Source organism: Corylus avellana, chromosome ca6 (assembly GCF_901000735.1).
Source record: "Corylus avellana chromosome ca6, CavTom2PMs-1.0".
In the NCBI taxonomy this organism is placed as follows: Eukaryota; Viridiplantae; Streptophyta; class Magnoliopsida; order Fagales; family Betulaceae; genus Corylus; species Corylus avellana.
The window spans coordinates 5,246,656-5,261,373 of NC_081546.1; the positions used below are offsets into that span (position 1 = coordinate 5,246,656).

Here is a 14,718-nt window from a genome sequence, read left to right on the forward strand (position 1 = left end):
ATTAATATGTATTGACTATTGTTACTTAATAGCCAATATAGTATTACATACATATGGAATTATATAGTACTATATATAGAATTATCATACAATTCTATAGTACTATACTGTCGTCACTTAATAACTAATATAGTAATAGATGTATATGGACCTATGGCACTTCTATATAGTATTATGTACTTCCATATGTATATAATTTTATATTGGTTATTAAGTAAGTCAATACATAGGTTCATATGCATATAGTATTGTATTAGTTATTAAGGAATATAAATGTTAAAGCAATAAAATATTTAAGTTTTGTTTGTTTGTTTGTTTTTTTGTTTTTTTTGTGACATGACCACACAAGAAAAATAAGATTCAAACTAGTAACATCCGCTTCATAAGGTGTGATCTACAGCCGATTGAACTACCATTTGAGGACTTAAGTTTTATTTGTTAATGCTTTTTAAAAGATTTTTTTATTATTTAAAAATGTATCATGATATATGATATAAAGTTGAAAAGTTTTAAATTTTGTGTTTTAAATACTTATTCGAACCAAAAATAAAAAAAAAATAAAAAAAAAAACCTTAAATATAACATTGAAAAAGACAAAAATGGAACACGCATTAACAAACAGAAAAGAAAAATGGTTGAACCGCGCCCATATCATACCCAAATCATCGTTTCGTACGTAGAAAGAAAACAAAAAGGTGAAGAGATACATATTCGCAGACAGTTTCTCTGTCACACTTTTGTGCTTTTTCCGATCTATCTATCTCAAAACCATATTAAACAACCAAGTATTTCTCTCTCCCTCTCTCTCTCTCTGTAAAAACTCTCTCTTTTACTCTCTTTTGCGTAGATCTTGATCAACAATCTCATTTCCTCAAGATCCATAAGCTGGGAATTCTCTGCTTTATTGGAGGGTAGATAGAGAGTGCTTGGAGCAGTGGGGTTGTGAAGAAGAAGAAGAAGGGGGTGATGATAAGTGGAGGAATTTGAGTTTTGCATGGCTTCTTTTCGTATGGAATGGAAGCTCTGGGTTTTGTGAGTTGTTGTTGTTGTTGTCATTGTGAGGAGGAAGAGGAAGAGTTGGGTTTGGCGGCGACGGCGGTGGTCGTGGTGGTGGACGGGCCTTTGGAGCTATGGCGACTGAACTGGGTTCGGGGTCTAGAAGCTGGATTGACTCGTACAAGGGTATGTCTTCGGACAACATCAAGGGATTGGTCTTGGCTCTCTCTTCCAGCATCTTCATCGGGGCCAGTTTCATTGTCAAGAAGAAGGGCTTGAAGAAAGCTGGCGCTTCCGGGGTCAGGGCAGGTTTGGATGTTTTCTCTTTGATTTTGAGTTCAGTTGGGCGTTCCTATTTTTGTTTGGGGGTAATGTGTTTGATGTGGGTTTCTTCGAGTAGAATTCGATGGGGCTTAATTGTTTTGATCGTCACTTCACTGAAACCAGTTGAAATGATATGGGTTGATTTGGATTTTCCTATTTCGTATTGGGTTTATTTTTACTGTGAATTTGGTTACAATGCTTTGCTGCAGCATTTGAGAGAATGAACAATTATGTTAATGTAGATGGGGTTTAGCTGTTCTACACTCACGTTATAATTTTGGATTCAAAATTGATAAAACTTGAAGGGCTTTTATTTGGGTGTTTGGTATGTATCTTGATGGGTGTCCTTTTATGTGTTCGTTGTGGAAGCTTTCGAGTTCTTACCAGGAGGACTGCGTGCCTCGGCTGAAGATTAGCAATTTAGCATTATGTGATTTTACTAACTTATGTGTGTGTGTGTGTGTGTGTGTGTGTATATATATATGCATTTCTTTCATTGAGATACACGTTGTCAGTATTGATTGGATACTAAATCACTTAGTCACAATGAATGTTATTTTAGTATCTGTAGGCTTGTGCAGAATCTATTAGGTTTTAGCTCGTTGACCAAGTCTGACTGGTTTTGCATAGCTAAACACTGGTACGAAGGAAACTATTTGTATCTGAACAATTGTAGTGAATTTTGCACATGTGTATTAGTGTCTAATTTCTCTTTCCAGTTCTTGCATTCTTGTCTGCCCAAGTCACAAAATGCCTTATGTATTTGGATGCTATGAGATTGATTTTACTTTTATGCCTGCCATGTATCGAATGTTTTGTCATGGTGTTTCAGTACGTGTTATACAGTGTGGAGTTATTTAAATCTTCTAATACTTGTTGCAGGTGTTGGAGGCTATTCTTATCTGTATGAGCCGCTTTGGTGGGTTGGCATGATAACAAGTGAGTCTGCTAAATGGCTTACACTGGTTATGCTATATTAGATGTCCATGTAAGAATTCAGTTCGCCAACTTATGAGAATTGATTTTCCTAACTTTGATCAATTTAGTGTAGTTTGGAATGCATGGTAAATGAGCATTTGAAATCATCATTTTTCTCTTGAAACTGATGTCACTGCTTATTGTCAAGCTATGTGTATCATAGAGACATTCTTTGTGAATTTGGTGCACGGATTGCATAACTAGTGGTATCACACATTACACTTGGCGCATTAAGAATTAATCACCTAGGTTTATGGCCGAATGTTTGTAAAATTTGTACTACTCCTAGCATCACTTAACTAAAATACATCAATGGACTGACTAATAGAATTATGATGTGCTCCAATGTCTCTCTCTCTCTACACACACACACACAAAATACACTCTGTAGAGGAATTCCGTTCTTTTCCAAATCAACCATACTATTTCTTTAGGTATCCTTTTTTTTTTTTTTTTTTTTTTTATAAGTAATTGAAATATCATTAAAAGCGAAAAGCGTCACTCAGGTACACAAGGAGTATATAGGACAAACACCTTTAGGTATCTTATAAGATGCTTTCTCTAAATCGATAAAAAAGCTATATGTAGAGCTTTACACACTTCTATATATTTCTCCATTGGATGCCTAAATAAGAAAATAGGTTCAATAGCTGAGCATTTTGGCATAAAACTATTCTTTTTATAAGTTAACAAGATATCATTGAAAAGCACAAAAAGCACATCCCAAGTACATAGGAAAAAACCAAATTGATTCTTTGCTAATATTGTTTCCTATCTTAACCTATACCTAATCACTTTCTCTCAGTGTTTCATTGCATGACTTATAAGTTTAATCCCACATTGATTTGTGCAACTTTAGATTTTTTTTCTTATATGTAGGCATCAGAGTGCTTTCCTTCCACTCATCAGGCATTTTATCAGCACTTAAAATCTGATTGAAAAGATAGTCAGCCATCTTATACTCACATCATCCAAGGTTTCCTGTTCTGGAAATCATCATGTTAATTTTTTATTATTATTATTTTTTTAAAAAAATTTTTTTATCTGCCCAAAGGAAGAATCTTCTGTTCATGTTATCACTCTTGTTCCAACATGAAAAGAGAACTTTTTTTACCAAAAAGAGAGATGCCAATTTTAAAAAGTAATAAAATAAAATGTAATAAAAAGTTTGATTTGGTCAATATTTTTTGATAGGTAATAACCAGTCTTATTAAATTGATTTGGTCAATATCATTTGTGAATGATCAACAATCATCCTCTAATGGTTATTGAAGGTTAGTGCTTCTATATGTCCTGTAATTTGCTGATCAAAATTACACATTTTCTGGTTTAATATGTGGATTTCTATATCTTACACACAAGAAAATTCCATTATTATCCAAAAGCTGTACATGAAAAACTTTCTTCTGTCGTTTCCTCTGCTAAAGTGGGTTTTGTCATTTATTTTCTAGTGGCTGAAAATAATATTATTTGTTGCTGTGTACATCATTTTCCACTGTTTTCTTTTGATTTCATTTTACTATTGGCATTTCTCAATGTCATATCTTTTTCCATCTTCTTCATTCTTTTTTTGCTATATACTTACAAGCATTTCTAATCATTAAGAAGCCTGCATACTTGCCTTTGAAATTTTAAGTGCAAAAGTTTGACTGCAATATACACATCCTAATTTGGTGATGTCATTGTGGCAGTGATTGTTGGGGAAATTGCTAATTTTGCAGCGTATGCATTTGCACCAGCTATTCTTGTCACCCCTCTTGGTGCACTCAGTATTATTATCAGGTATGAGGAAAGTCTTGTATGGCTATTTCTCTTAATTTGACTGATTTTAACTGATGACTGCTATATTGTCTTACAGTGCTGCTCTTGCACGTGTAATATTGCGGGAGAAACTACACATTTTTGGGGTTCTTGGTTGTGCTCTTTGTGTTGTGGGTTCTACAACAATTGTTCTACATGCTCCTCAAGAACGTGAGATTGAGTCTGTTACGGAAGTATGGGATCTTGCAACGGAGCCAGGTAGACATTTACATTTAGAAAAAGAATTGCAAATTCTTTTATCCATTAATGTTAGCTGATATTATATCCTGCACAATCATAATTTAAAAAGTTTTACCTAACCATGTTGTAAACCTAATAAGTTCATTATTTTATTTGTGACCTGCAGCCTTTCTTTTGTATGCGTCCTTGGTGATAGCTGCAGTGTTCATCATCATAATCTATTTTATGCCACAGTATGGCCAGACGCATATAATGGTGTATATTGGGGTTTGTTCACTTGTGGGCTCGTTGTCGGTATGTAGCCAGTTGTTGTCCTCCTTGTGAAAGATGCTAACTGTCCATTGTTCTGCACAAAGTTACATCCTGTCAAACCACAGTTACCATAGTTGTACTCTATATTGAAATCAAGGGTGGAGATGTAACTTTGTGCAGACTATGTGAGAATATTCTGAAACCTGATTTTCTTCTCTATGGGTTTTGCTATTCTTTTGAAATTTATCTATTGTTAAGGTGACTTTAACAAACACTTTGACAGGTCATGAGTGTGAAAGCACTTGGAATTGCTCTAAAGTTAACATTCTCTGGGATGAATCAGTTAGTATATCCCCAAACGTGGGCATTTACTGTGGTTGTGATTACCTGTGTGATCACTCAAATGAATTATTTAAACAAGGTAATGCACATCTTTGGAGAAAGAAAATTCACTTTTTTCTTTACCATTTACTATTGATTTCCTTCAAACTTATGGATGCTGCCTTTTTCTGCCATGTTTTTGGTCTAAGAGGTGCACTTGTGATATGTGTGAACTTTGTTTATGTATGGTTAACAATGATTAAGGGTGGCTGTCATCACTATTAATTTGTGTGATCATCATTACAAATAAAATGTAAAAGCACTGCCATTTCGTTAAATGTCAATTATTCGATACTGTATCACTTGTAGCGGTGATGGCTCCTGCGTTTTGGATGGGGAAATTACAGAAGTGATCATTTGTACATTAAAATGCCATCTACTAAGCAACAATCTCTCAATGCCCTCAGGTCATCTAAGTATTCCCAAATCGTTCACTAATTTTATGCTACAACTGCATTGGAATTCCATAGTGTAATTTTAACTTGAGCACACAAATTAATGTATTAAGATCATAATGCCTTTAAGATTGATTTATTGTGAAAAAATTGAAATTTCTTGTTCTGATCCATAGAGTAGTTTCTTCTCCATTTTACTTAGTTTCTTCTCCATTTGTCATTATTCACCATCCCTAACTCAGTAGTTAAAGCATCTCTTTCATATGCTGTTGGTTGGTTCAAAATCTGACACTGATAGAAACCAGAGTCAATGGTATCTAGTAGGTTCTCTACTCACATATTGTTGTTTTTCTACGCTTTCCATCCTACTCTATTTCTCAATTAAAAGAAATATTGATGTTCCAAAAAAATAAATGAAAAAAGAACCTGTAATTGGTTTCATTGATTTTCATAGATCATGAACCTGTTAACTGAATTGTGCCTTGTAAGAGAATGGATTTATAAACTCATATTAAAAAAAAAAAAGAAAAAGAAAAAAAGAATAGGAACTCAACTTAGGCTTTATTCTGTTTTAGTGCTTGTGGTACTTTAATGTTTCCTACTGGAAATGTTTCTTAATATTGTCTTTTAATTGCAGGCTCTTGATACATTCAACACAGCTGTTGTATCACCTATATACTATGTGATGTTTACATCGTTAACCATTCTGGCTAGTGTAATCATGTTTAAGGTAATATCTGTCTTCTTTTTTTAAATGTTATAAGAATATTTGTTTGATTAGATTTACGGTAAGCTGCTGCTACTGTTAACAATTAATGCTTGCAGTAAACATTAGATTTATTTGAGAAAAATATTTGCATTTAATGTTTGCTTAAACAAGTGCATGCTAGTTCTGCATAAAGTACTTTGGTATGCTACTCAACTGGAATTGATGACATCCTCGCATTTGAAATGAAGAAAAAGCTTGAAGGGAAAAACTAACTCAACTATTAGAGGTAGTTGTAAAGTTAACAGAGCAAGGAGGTGTAGGTGACAGCCACCCTTAATGGAGAACAGGTGGTGGTTCAAAAACATCAAGTTTTAGATAGAGGATGATAAGGTCTGCAATGTTGGGAAGGAGGAGGCTGCAGAGGATGAAAATTCGATCTTGGATGCGTCTGAATTGGAATCAGAATCTGGGTTTGAGACGAGTTGGAGTTGGAGTAGGAGGGCGAGCACATTGCCGAGACCAGTGAGCTTGAAACGTGTTCGACATTGTATTGTTCTTGCACGGGTTCAATCTCTCTGGGTTGTTTGAGGAGGGAGGGGAGGAGGCAAGGTTTGTATTGGCGTGCTGGTGTCGAAGATCGTATCGAAGCTGGAGGAGCTAGCGAGGCTAGTGAGCTTCACTGTGAGGGAGGACTGCTAGGTGAGCTTGGAGGGGTCAAGCCTCGTGGGAGGGCGGAAAGGACCGCTAACCATTGCAGTGGATATGTATATATCCCAAATTTTATATTTGTTTTTATTTTTATTATAACCTTGGGTTGGAATTTGGTTTTTTGAAAAATGGATTCTGAATTTTGACCCGACCTGGCCAAACCGAGGCCTGTTGGGAGCCTACCAAATGGCTTGGCTCGGGTTGGTAACCTCGGGTCAGGTCAGTATTGGGCAGGTTTTGCCCAGCCCTAGAGAACAATGCATAGTGCATAGGAAACAGCATTTGTAATGAATATACCGAGTGAAGGTTTAGACCTGGTAGAGCTTGAACCAAGTTTGGCTAAGCTTGTTTGTACTTGGCTTGACCATGCCTAGCCAAACTTGAGCTTGGCTTCTCAAAAAGCTTGGCTCTTCATATTTCATCAGAAACTTAGGTGTAAACAAAAACCAAACACCTTAACGTACATTTTGTTGAAGCTTTAGATAGAGAAATTTGAGAGAGATTCAAGATTTTAAGAGAGAAATGACTTATCTAAGCAATCTCACAGATAAGCTAAACACTAAAAGAGAAGTGGGAAATATCTACACAAATCTCATACAACCAAAATTATAGAAGGAAAAAATAAGAAAGAAACCAAAATAATAGTTCCTGCTTGATGAAGTTAATAAGGTCTTAAATGTGTGGCCAGTATTCTTGCCGTGGTGGGTATCAGTTTGGTTTGCTGTCTTCCATTTCTATTCTCCATACTAATATTAAATACAAAGCTCAATTTTCACAAGTCCTACCGAGCTGAGCATGGGCCTGCTTGCGTTTGGCTTGTTAAAGGAAACAAGTTGTATATTTAAAGCTTGAGCTCCGGTCATTTTATAAATTAATGGTCTGGAACAAGCCTATTATCGGGCTTAGCCCATCTTGGTTCATTTACAGCACTAGGTACTATCTCTGGTTTCTTAGTAGTATTTTAATATTTTAAACTTGTGAATTAGACTCCTATTAGTTTAATATTCACTAATGCAAGAAAAAAAAAACTAATTATGATTGTAAATTTTTGGCAGCACAATTTCATAAAGGGGTGAATTTGGAAAAAGGAAGTATGGATTTGTGTAGCAATTCAACTTTAGAGCATGCTATTTACTTTTGAGGTGTGCTTCCAGCTTTCAGTTTTCAGAGGCTCCTGTAACTATTCTTACGTCTAATCTACTCGTGACAAAACAGCAAACGACTGATTATCTTTATGTTATTCTGATTACAGCTAGTTCTTAGTAACTAGATAGAGCTGAGGAAGTTTTATTCTACATTGGTTGGTTTATTCTGAATGCATCTGGTTGGTGGGTATTTACCCGAACAATGTTGATTTAGGAGGAGGACTAAAAATTATAGCCGAGCTGGTTAGATTGCAGCAAGTCCTGGTGATCATCATATTGATAAAGGGAATCAATTACTTTTTTTTTTTTCCTCTCTTTTGTTCTTGATAAGTTCTTTCTCGTGGCACCCATCTCTAAGCTATTAGCTTGGGAGACTCTCGGGAGATCCCTTTGCATTTTCTAGACCCTATTATGCAAATATGTCTTCAAGAAATAAAAACAACATGCTGGACAGAATTTTTATGGGGGTTTTCCTTGAGTTTATTTTAAGTGTCTTATTTTCTCTCTGGGCATGGTGATGAATTAAGATTTACAATATCATATTCTTGAATTTCACATGCTTATTCTTAATTACACTATTTTCAGTTAAGCCTGTTACCACATTCTTAATCTGTCAAAATAAGGGTGTTGCACTTTTCAATACAGGATTGGGATAGACAAAATCCAACTCAAATAGTCACAGAGATGTGTGGATTTGTGACAATCCTTTCTGGGACTTTTCTTCTTCACAAAACAAAGGACATGGTTGAGGGTGGGTTTTCAGTGTCTTTCCCTGCAAACTTATTGTTCCCTTTTGATTTCCTAGACCATATATAATTGATATGTAAATTGCTCTTTCCTTCACAGGTTCATCACCAACCCTCCCTGTGCGCCTTTCTAAGCACATAGAAGTAGATGAATTCGAACTCGAAAGTAGCCCTCTTCGGTGTCAAGAATCCTTGAGATCACAGTAGATGTATTCTTTGATTCATTGGTCTGCTGTTTATCTATAAGCTTTCATTCTGGAAGAGGATCTGTAGCCATCAACCTGTATTTTTATCAACATATTTGGCTATACCTGTATATTCTTCCGAAAGAAAGATGAGCAAAGAAAGATGGAAGGAAATTCTCTTGGATTGATAGGAATTTTTGCTTTTGGCTGCTGTTCATGCATACGGACAAAAACCTCGCCCATTTTCTCCTTGCGAGCCCCACATTGATTTATAGTGTACCTTTACTTCAGTTACAAAGAAATCATGAGAGGCATCATTTGAGACACACAGAAGACCATGTTTATCTTTTTCTTCTTTGTTTTTTTCTATGCCAATAACAAGAACAATAAAAAATAAAAATAAAAAACCAAAATTGACTATAATTCTTCAAGTATATTTTAGTGGCAGCTTATTATTTTAAGTTTATTTTTTATGAGCATGCATTAAAGTAAACCTTTTTCCAAAGGAATCATTGTCCATCGACCTGATCTCAGCAACGAACTAGCATAAAACAAAAAGAAAAGAAAAAGTCAAAAGTGTGTTTGTTTTTGTACATTCATGTTTGTACTTTATAAGTTACAAGTGTTTTTTGGGTGAGGTTTACATAAAAAAAAAAAAAAAAAAAAATGCTTTCTATAGTTTATACTTGCTTATTTACCTGATTTGTAATTAGTTTCCCGTGGTATCAAAATGAACTCAGAGGTCTGAGATATTAAAAAAAAAAAAAATTAGTCCTTACAGTTAAATTTTATACACTTGACTCATCAGATTCTGATAGCGTGAAACATCAGTGCCAGTAAAAGGGTACCCTTTTGCAGCTCATGCACACTGCATTTGCCTTCATACTATTATCCCCCATTTTCATCTGAAAAAAACGAGGTATGTGTGAGCAAAATTTGAAAGGAATTATGGGTTTTCTTTTGAGCTTATTTTCTCTTTAAACGTGGAGTAGGCATGATAATTGATAGGCCAGATCGAAGGGGGGATATTAAGCAACCTACCAACGTAGCATGGCCCCATTGAAATGAATTCCTCAGGCCAAGCAAAATATATTTATCCTTGGTTGGCACATGCAGCTGATCCAAAGACTCAACACTGACTTTGTCATTTTCATCGCCTTCTTGTCTACTCCATCATAACTGCACCCTCCATACCATGTTACCCACGACTTCTACACTACTCATAATTCGGGTAGAACTGTAGAAGACAACTGGCTTAATTAATTACTCGGTCCAACGAAAAAATAATAATAATAATAAATAAAAAAAAAACTTTACAAAATCCTCCTCAACTTCCACTTTTTTTTTTTTTTTTTAATTTTTTTGACATGTCCGCACAAGAGGGGGGAGGGGGATTCGAACTAGTGACCTCCACTTCATTAAGCGTGGTCCTAGCCGATTGATCTATCTCTTGATGACAACTTCCGCTCGTTTTGACACTACCCTCAAAGTTTAAAAACTCTCAATTAAGAGTATCGAACTTTCAATTACTTTCACCTACCTTCTTCCGTTAAATCTTGTCAAAATTTTCAAAAAAAAATAAAAAAAAAAAAATTGTAAAGATTTACGTGTTTATTTTTTTCATAAGAAAAAAAGACAAATTTGCAACATCTTTGCAATATTTTATTATTATTTTTATATATATATAAAAAAAATATTTTGAAAATTTGACAAGATTTAACGGAATAGGGTAACTGAAAGAAATTGAGGCATTGTTTGTTAAACAACACCAGCATTCCCACAAAAACAAAAAAAATATTCTCACTTTTATATTACATTATTCACTTTTTATATTACATTAGTTACTTTTTATTACTATTCAAATAACAAAATTACTATAAAACAATTTTTTTTTTTAATTTCATTTTTTAATACTACTTTTTTACTTTTCTATACTAATTATTACACTCATTTTTTTCCTCACCAAACATGAACAGTATTGTTTGCCAAACACACTCTGAAAGTTCGATACCCTTAATTGAGAGTTTTTAAACTTTGAGGAGGAGTAATTTTAAAATGAGTGAAAATTCATGGGAATTTTCTGAAATTTCCCAAAATAATAATCCCAAAACATGTGGATAAAAGGGCTATTTTGCTAGGTTATGAAAGCAATTGGTTCCATAGAAAGCTGTCAAGAGAAAGTGTGTAAGTTGTAGAAGAGTCCCTTTCAAAGCAAGATTGTCAATGGGGCTGTGGAAATTTTAGCAGAAGGAGATGGGGATCCTCCCAATCAATCCGGAGGAAGATGAGGTGTCCCCATTTCCCGAAAATGGGTTTGGCTGCTTCTACCCAATTCTGCCATATCAGCACAATTCAGAAATTAACCTAATTCTCAAATCAGTGAATCATGATTCGTGAACACAAAAATCAGGTCTATCTTGACCCACAAGTCATTTTCCAAATTTTGAAAAAACTTGCGTACCATTTGGAAAGAATGTGATTAAAGGTAGCTTAATTTTTCATTCACATGAAATTTAGGTAGCACTTTTACCATATTGGGTGCTTTTTGTTTTTGTTTTTCTTTCTTTCTTGGTACTGAAGATATCTTTAGTTCACTGTTCTTATCTTTTATCAGCAACAATAAACAATATGTATGTATCTACCATTAGTTTTAATTTTCAATCTGCATATGATGGAGGGTAGGTTGAAAAGGTCTGACAAACATGTACATGTGCTTTTTTTTGTCAAGAAGACACAAAATTGACAAACATTTTAGTTTTAGACAAGGATTATCATTTTATTGAACTTGTATTAGCTTCAGAGCCGGTTATTACGAAAGCTTAAATTGATAAAAAAATGGTGAATTTAATCACCCAACACATAAAATATTTAATTAAAATGGGTGGTGAATTACAAAGATAGGGTTCAAAAACATACTATGTTATCAGTTATTCTAAAAGCTTAGAGTACGCAAAACATTTCCAAAAAGCTTCACTTATGACTAGCTAAAATAGCTAAATATTTGTTGAGTTGTTATAGCACTCGGAAAATTTGTGAGCAATATAACTCAATAATGCATAATTTATATTAATAAAGAAAATCAATCTGTCTCACTCCCATATTTGGGAATAGCAAAGAAATAATATTTGAAATGAAATAGTAAAAGTGACAAGTAAAATGGTGATTCGGATTTAGGCGCTTTAAAAAAATAAAAAGTGTTTTTTAGTTGAGCCGGCCGTGAATACCCTTAAAACATATAGAATTTATTAATCTTAATCATTTAACTAATAATTTAAGATGGCGAAATCTACATTGAAGAGAGAACCCCACCTAGATTCTTCTTTAAATAAATTGACCATAAACAAAAACTATGCTACTTGTCTGGTTGAAGCAGTTGAACTAAACTTAAAAAAACAACCACCTGGCTTCCAACCCCAACACGGCAACACCCTCCCCTATTCTCCCCATCTCTCTTCACCTACAGAGAGCTGATAATCCAAGCCATGGCCACAGAAGATTTCAGCTTCCCAACAACCGGTGACACCTTCCCCCCATGTAGCATCGATTCGCCGCCGATGTGGCGCCTGTCTCCAGCCGCCTCTCCGAATTCCAGCCATGAAGAACCACCAAATGGGGCAGCCAAAGGAGAAGACCATCAAAACGACACGGAAGATTGTTTTGCTACAAGACAAATCAAGTACAGCCAAAGAAAGAGCTTTTCATCTGTAGAAGGTTGTCGGAAAGTGGCCAGTGATGATGATGATGATGATGATGATGATGAAGAACGCAAGATGGACATGTTGTGGGAGGATTTCAACGAAGAATTGTCAAGAAATTCTAGCACATCAAGATCCAACACATCTTCTTCAAGAGATATTGTGGAGTTGGGGTGTGTTAAGGCATTGACAGCCTCCAAAAATCATGGAGCTGCGCTTTCAACAAGGAAGCCAGGGATGGTGGTGATCGTGAAGGTGTTGAAGAAGCTTTTCTTGCTGCAAAACTCCCATCGGAAGCTCAAGATTAAAGGCTGATCAATCACAATGTTTATGTACAAATATGTACAGTAAGTATTCTTTGATGAATATACAAATTAAGGTAAAATTTTGATAAAGTTAGATGAATTTTTAGTTTATATTGGCTATTGGGTGCTGTAAAAACAGCAGTTTCTGCAGCTTTAGATATTATTAATCTGGGATGCCGTCTTGTATAGGGGAAAAAGAAATAAGTAGGCCCTTTGTGTTAATGACCATCAAAAAGCTCCCTCAACCTCAAGTCATTGTCATCATCTTCTCCCAAGGAATCAAGAAACCTTGCAAATGTTCTTTGGTAGTACTACTGCCTTATTTCCCTTTTTTTTTTTTTTCCTGACCAAATACAAAGGATTTGAAGGGGAACCAAAAAATAGAAAAGAAAAAAAGAGGGTGGGATGGAGAAGGGGTATTAGGGATTTTTTTTCCTATTCAAAAAGGGTAGAAGGGGCAGCGAATTAGGAATTGAGTTACAGTCTAATTCAGTGCTATCAAGATAGTAGTAGGAATAAAGGTGATTTACAATAGCCCTATTATTCACCTAATCACATGAAGATTGCCTTGATGTGACTAAACCACCGCCCTAAGTAGTGGGGAATTAGGAATTTGAAGTTGTTTAATGAGAGTACAACAATAGATCTAGGTAGAGAAGAAAATGTGAAACGATCCATCGGCTGGGATCTCGCCTATACTAATTCGAATCTCCCCCCTATTGTGCGGACATGTCCAAAAAAAAAACAAAAAAAAAAAGGCCTCTGGGAGTCGCCTTTTAGGGCGTCCTTAACTTGCCCTTTTTGTTGTTGTAGTGATTGACTAAAGGAAATGGGTCCATCAGTAATATTTGAGCATGAATGGCAGCATAAGACTCATAAAGCCCAATACCAAGTGATGTAGGCCGGATATCAAAACAAACAAAGAACAAAAAGGAGTCACGAAATCCCAAGCTGAATCAGTCTGTGGCCAACAATAAGGTGAAAAGAATCTCACCACAAAAAAATAAAATAAAATAAGAGTCTCATCTTAGAACAATTTGGGCAAGGTTTAGTTAATCATATTCATCAAATTTGCATCATTTGGAATCAAATCACACTTAAATAAATTCAGTCACTAAACCCTAACCTTAATTTAGGGCAAAGCTCACTTATTGAAGAGAAATGATAAAATTCATTATTTCAACCATTTTCATATAGTGAATGGATGAATCCACTATTGAATTTGTGTGGAATTCACATGAGTCCACAAATTTAATGGTTAATCCATTGAATTTGCCAAAAGAGATGGTTGAAAGATGGTTGTGTGACATGTGTCTTTATTGAATTATCAAAAATTTGTTTCACTCTTAAAAATTAAATAAAACATGAACTCAATACTAATAACACCATTAATTAATTAGTAATGTTATTTATTAGACTTATATATAACTGCCATACAATTGAGATGACGTAACAATGAAAATCAATCATGGATCAATACTTGTAAAAAAAAAAATAGTTGATTTTTACTGTCATATCATCCTAATTGCATACTCATGTGGTAGAGACAACTCATTTGCTGTAACGGATTTTGTGAATGGACCAAAGGAAATTCTATTTGAGAAGGTTGAGAGTATTTCATACAATTAGAATGATGTGGTAATGAAAATTAAGCATATTATACGACTATTATACAATTAAGATGACGTGACAGTGAAAATAATAATAATTTAAACTGCTATATCATCTTAATTGCATGCCCACGTGGCAAAGACACCGCACTTGCTGACATGGATTTTGTGAATGTATCAAACGAAAATCTGTTTGAGAAGGCAGAGAGCATCTCTAACAATAGGCACATTCTGTGAATCATAGGGGAGGTACTGAGTCTTGTAACTGTGGAAAAGTTACAGAGATAG

General features: G+C 34.8%; 2 protein-coding genes across 2 annotated transcripts; both read left to right on the forward strand.

The window, feature by feature from the left end:
* The first annotated feature begins 655 nt into the window (after positions 1-655).
* Positions 656-9,022, forward strand: LOC132183980 (probable magnesium transporter NIPA4). The gene is made up of 9 exons (XM_059597457.1): positions 656-1,305; positions 2,203-2,259; positions 3,990-4,080; positions 4,157-4,317; positions 4,466-4,593; positions 4,835-4,972; positions 5,965-6,057; positions 8,535-8,640; positions 8,736-9,022. Exons 1-9 carry the CDS (start codon positions 1,131-1,133, stop codon positions 8,840-8,842), a joined length of 1,056 nt encoding a protein of 351 aa, XP_059453440.1. The 5' UTR covers positions 656-1,130; the 3' UTR covers positions 8,843-9,022.
* Positions 9,023-12,302: 3,280 nt separating this feature from the next.
* LOC132184049 (uncharacterized) lies at positions 12,303-12,830 on the forward strand. Its single transcript, XM_059597528.1, has one exon. The coding sequence runs from the start codon at positions 12,303-12,305 to the stop codon at positions 12,828-12,830; it is 528 nt and encodes a 175-aa protein (XP_059453511.1).
* The last annotated feature ends 1,888 nt before the right edge of the window (positions 12,831-14,718 follow it).

Bases quoted from the DNA above. Each gene is read 5' to 3' on its own strand.
- LOC132183980 (XM_059597457.1), top strand. From the start codon at position 1,131: ATGGCGACTGAACTGGGTTCGGGGTCTAGAAGCTGGATTGACTCGTAC. The intron at 4,318-4,465 runs GTAGACATTTAC...TGTGACCTGCAG, and splicing joins GGATCTTGCAACGGAGCCAG to CCTTTCTTTTGTATGCGTCC. The intron at 4,973-5,964 runs GTAATGCACATC...TTTTAATTGCAG, and splicing joins AAATGAATTATTTAAACAAG to GCTCTTGATACATTCAACAC.
- LOC132184049 (XM_059597528.1), top strand. From the start codon at position 12,303: ATGGCCACAGAAGATTTCAGCTTCCCAACAACCGGTGACACCTTCCCC.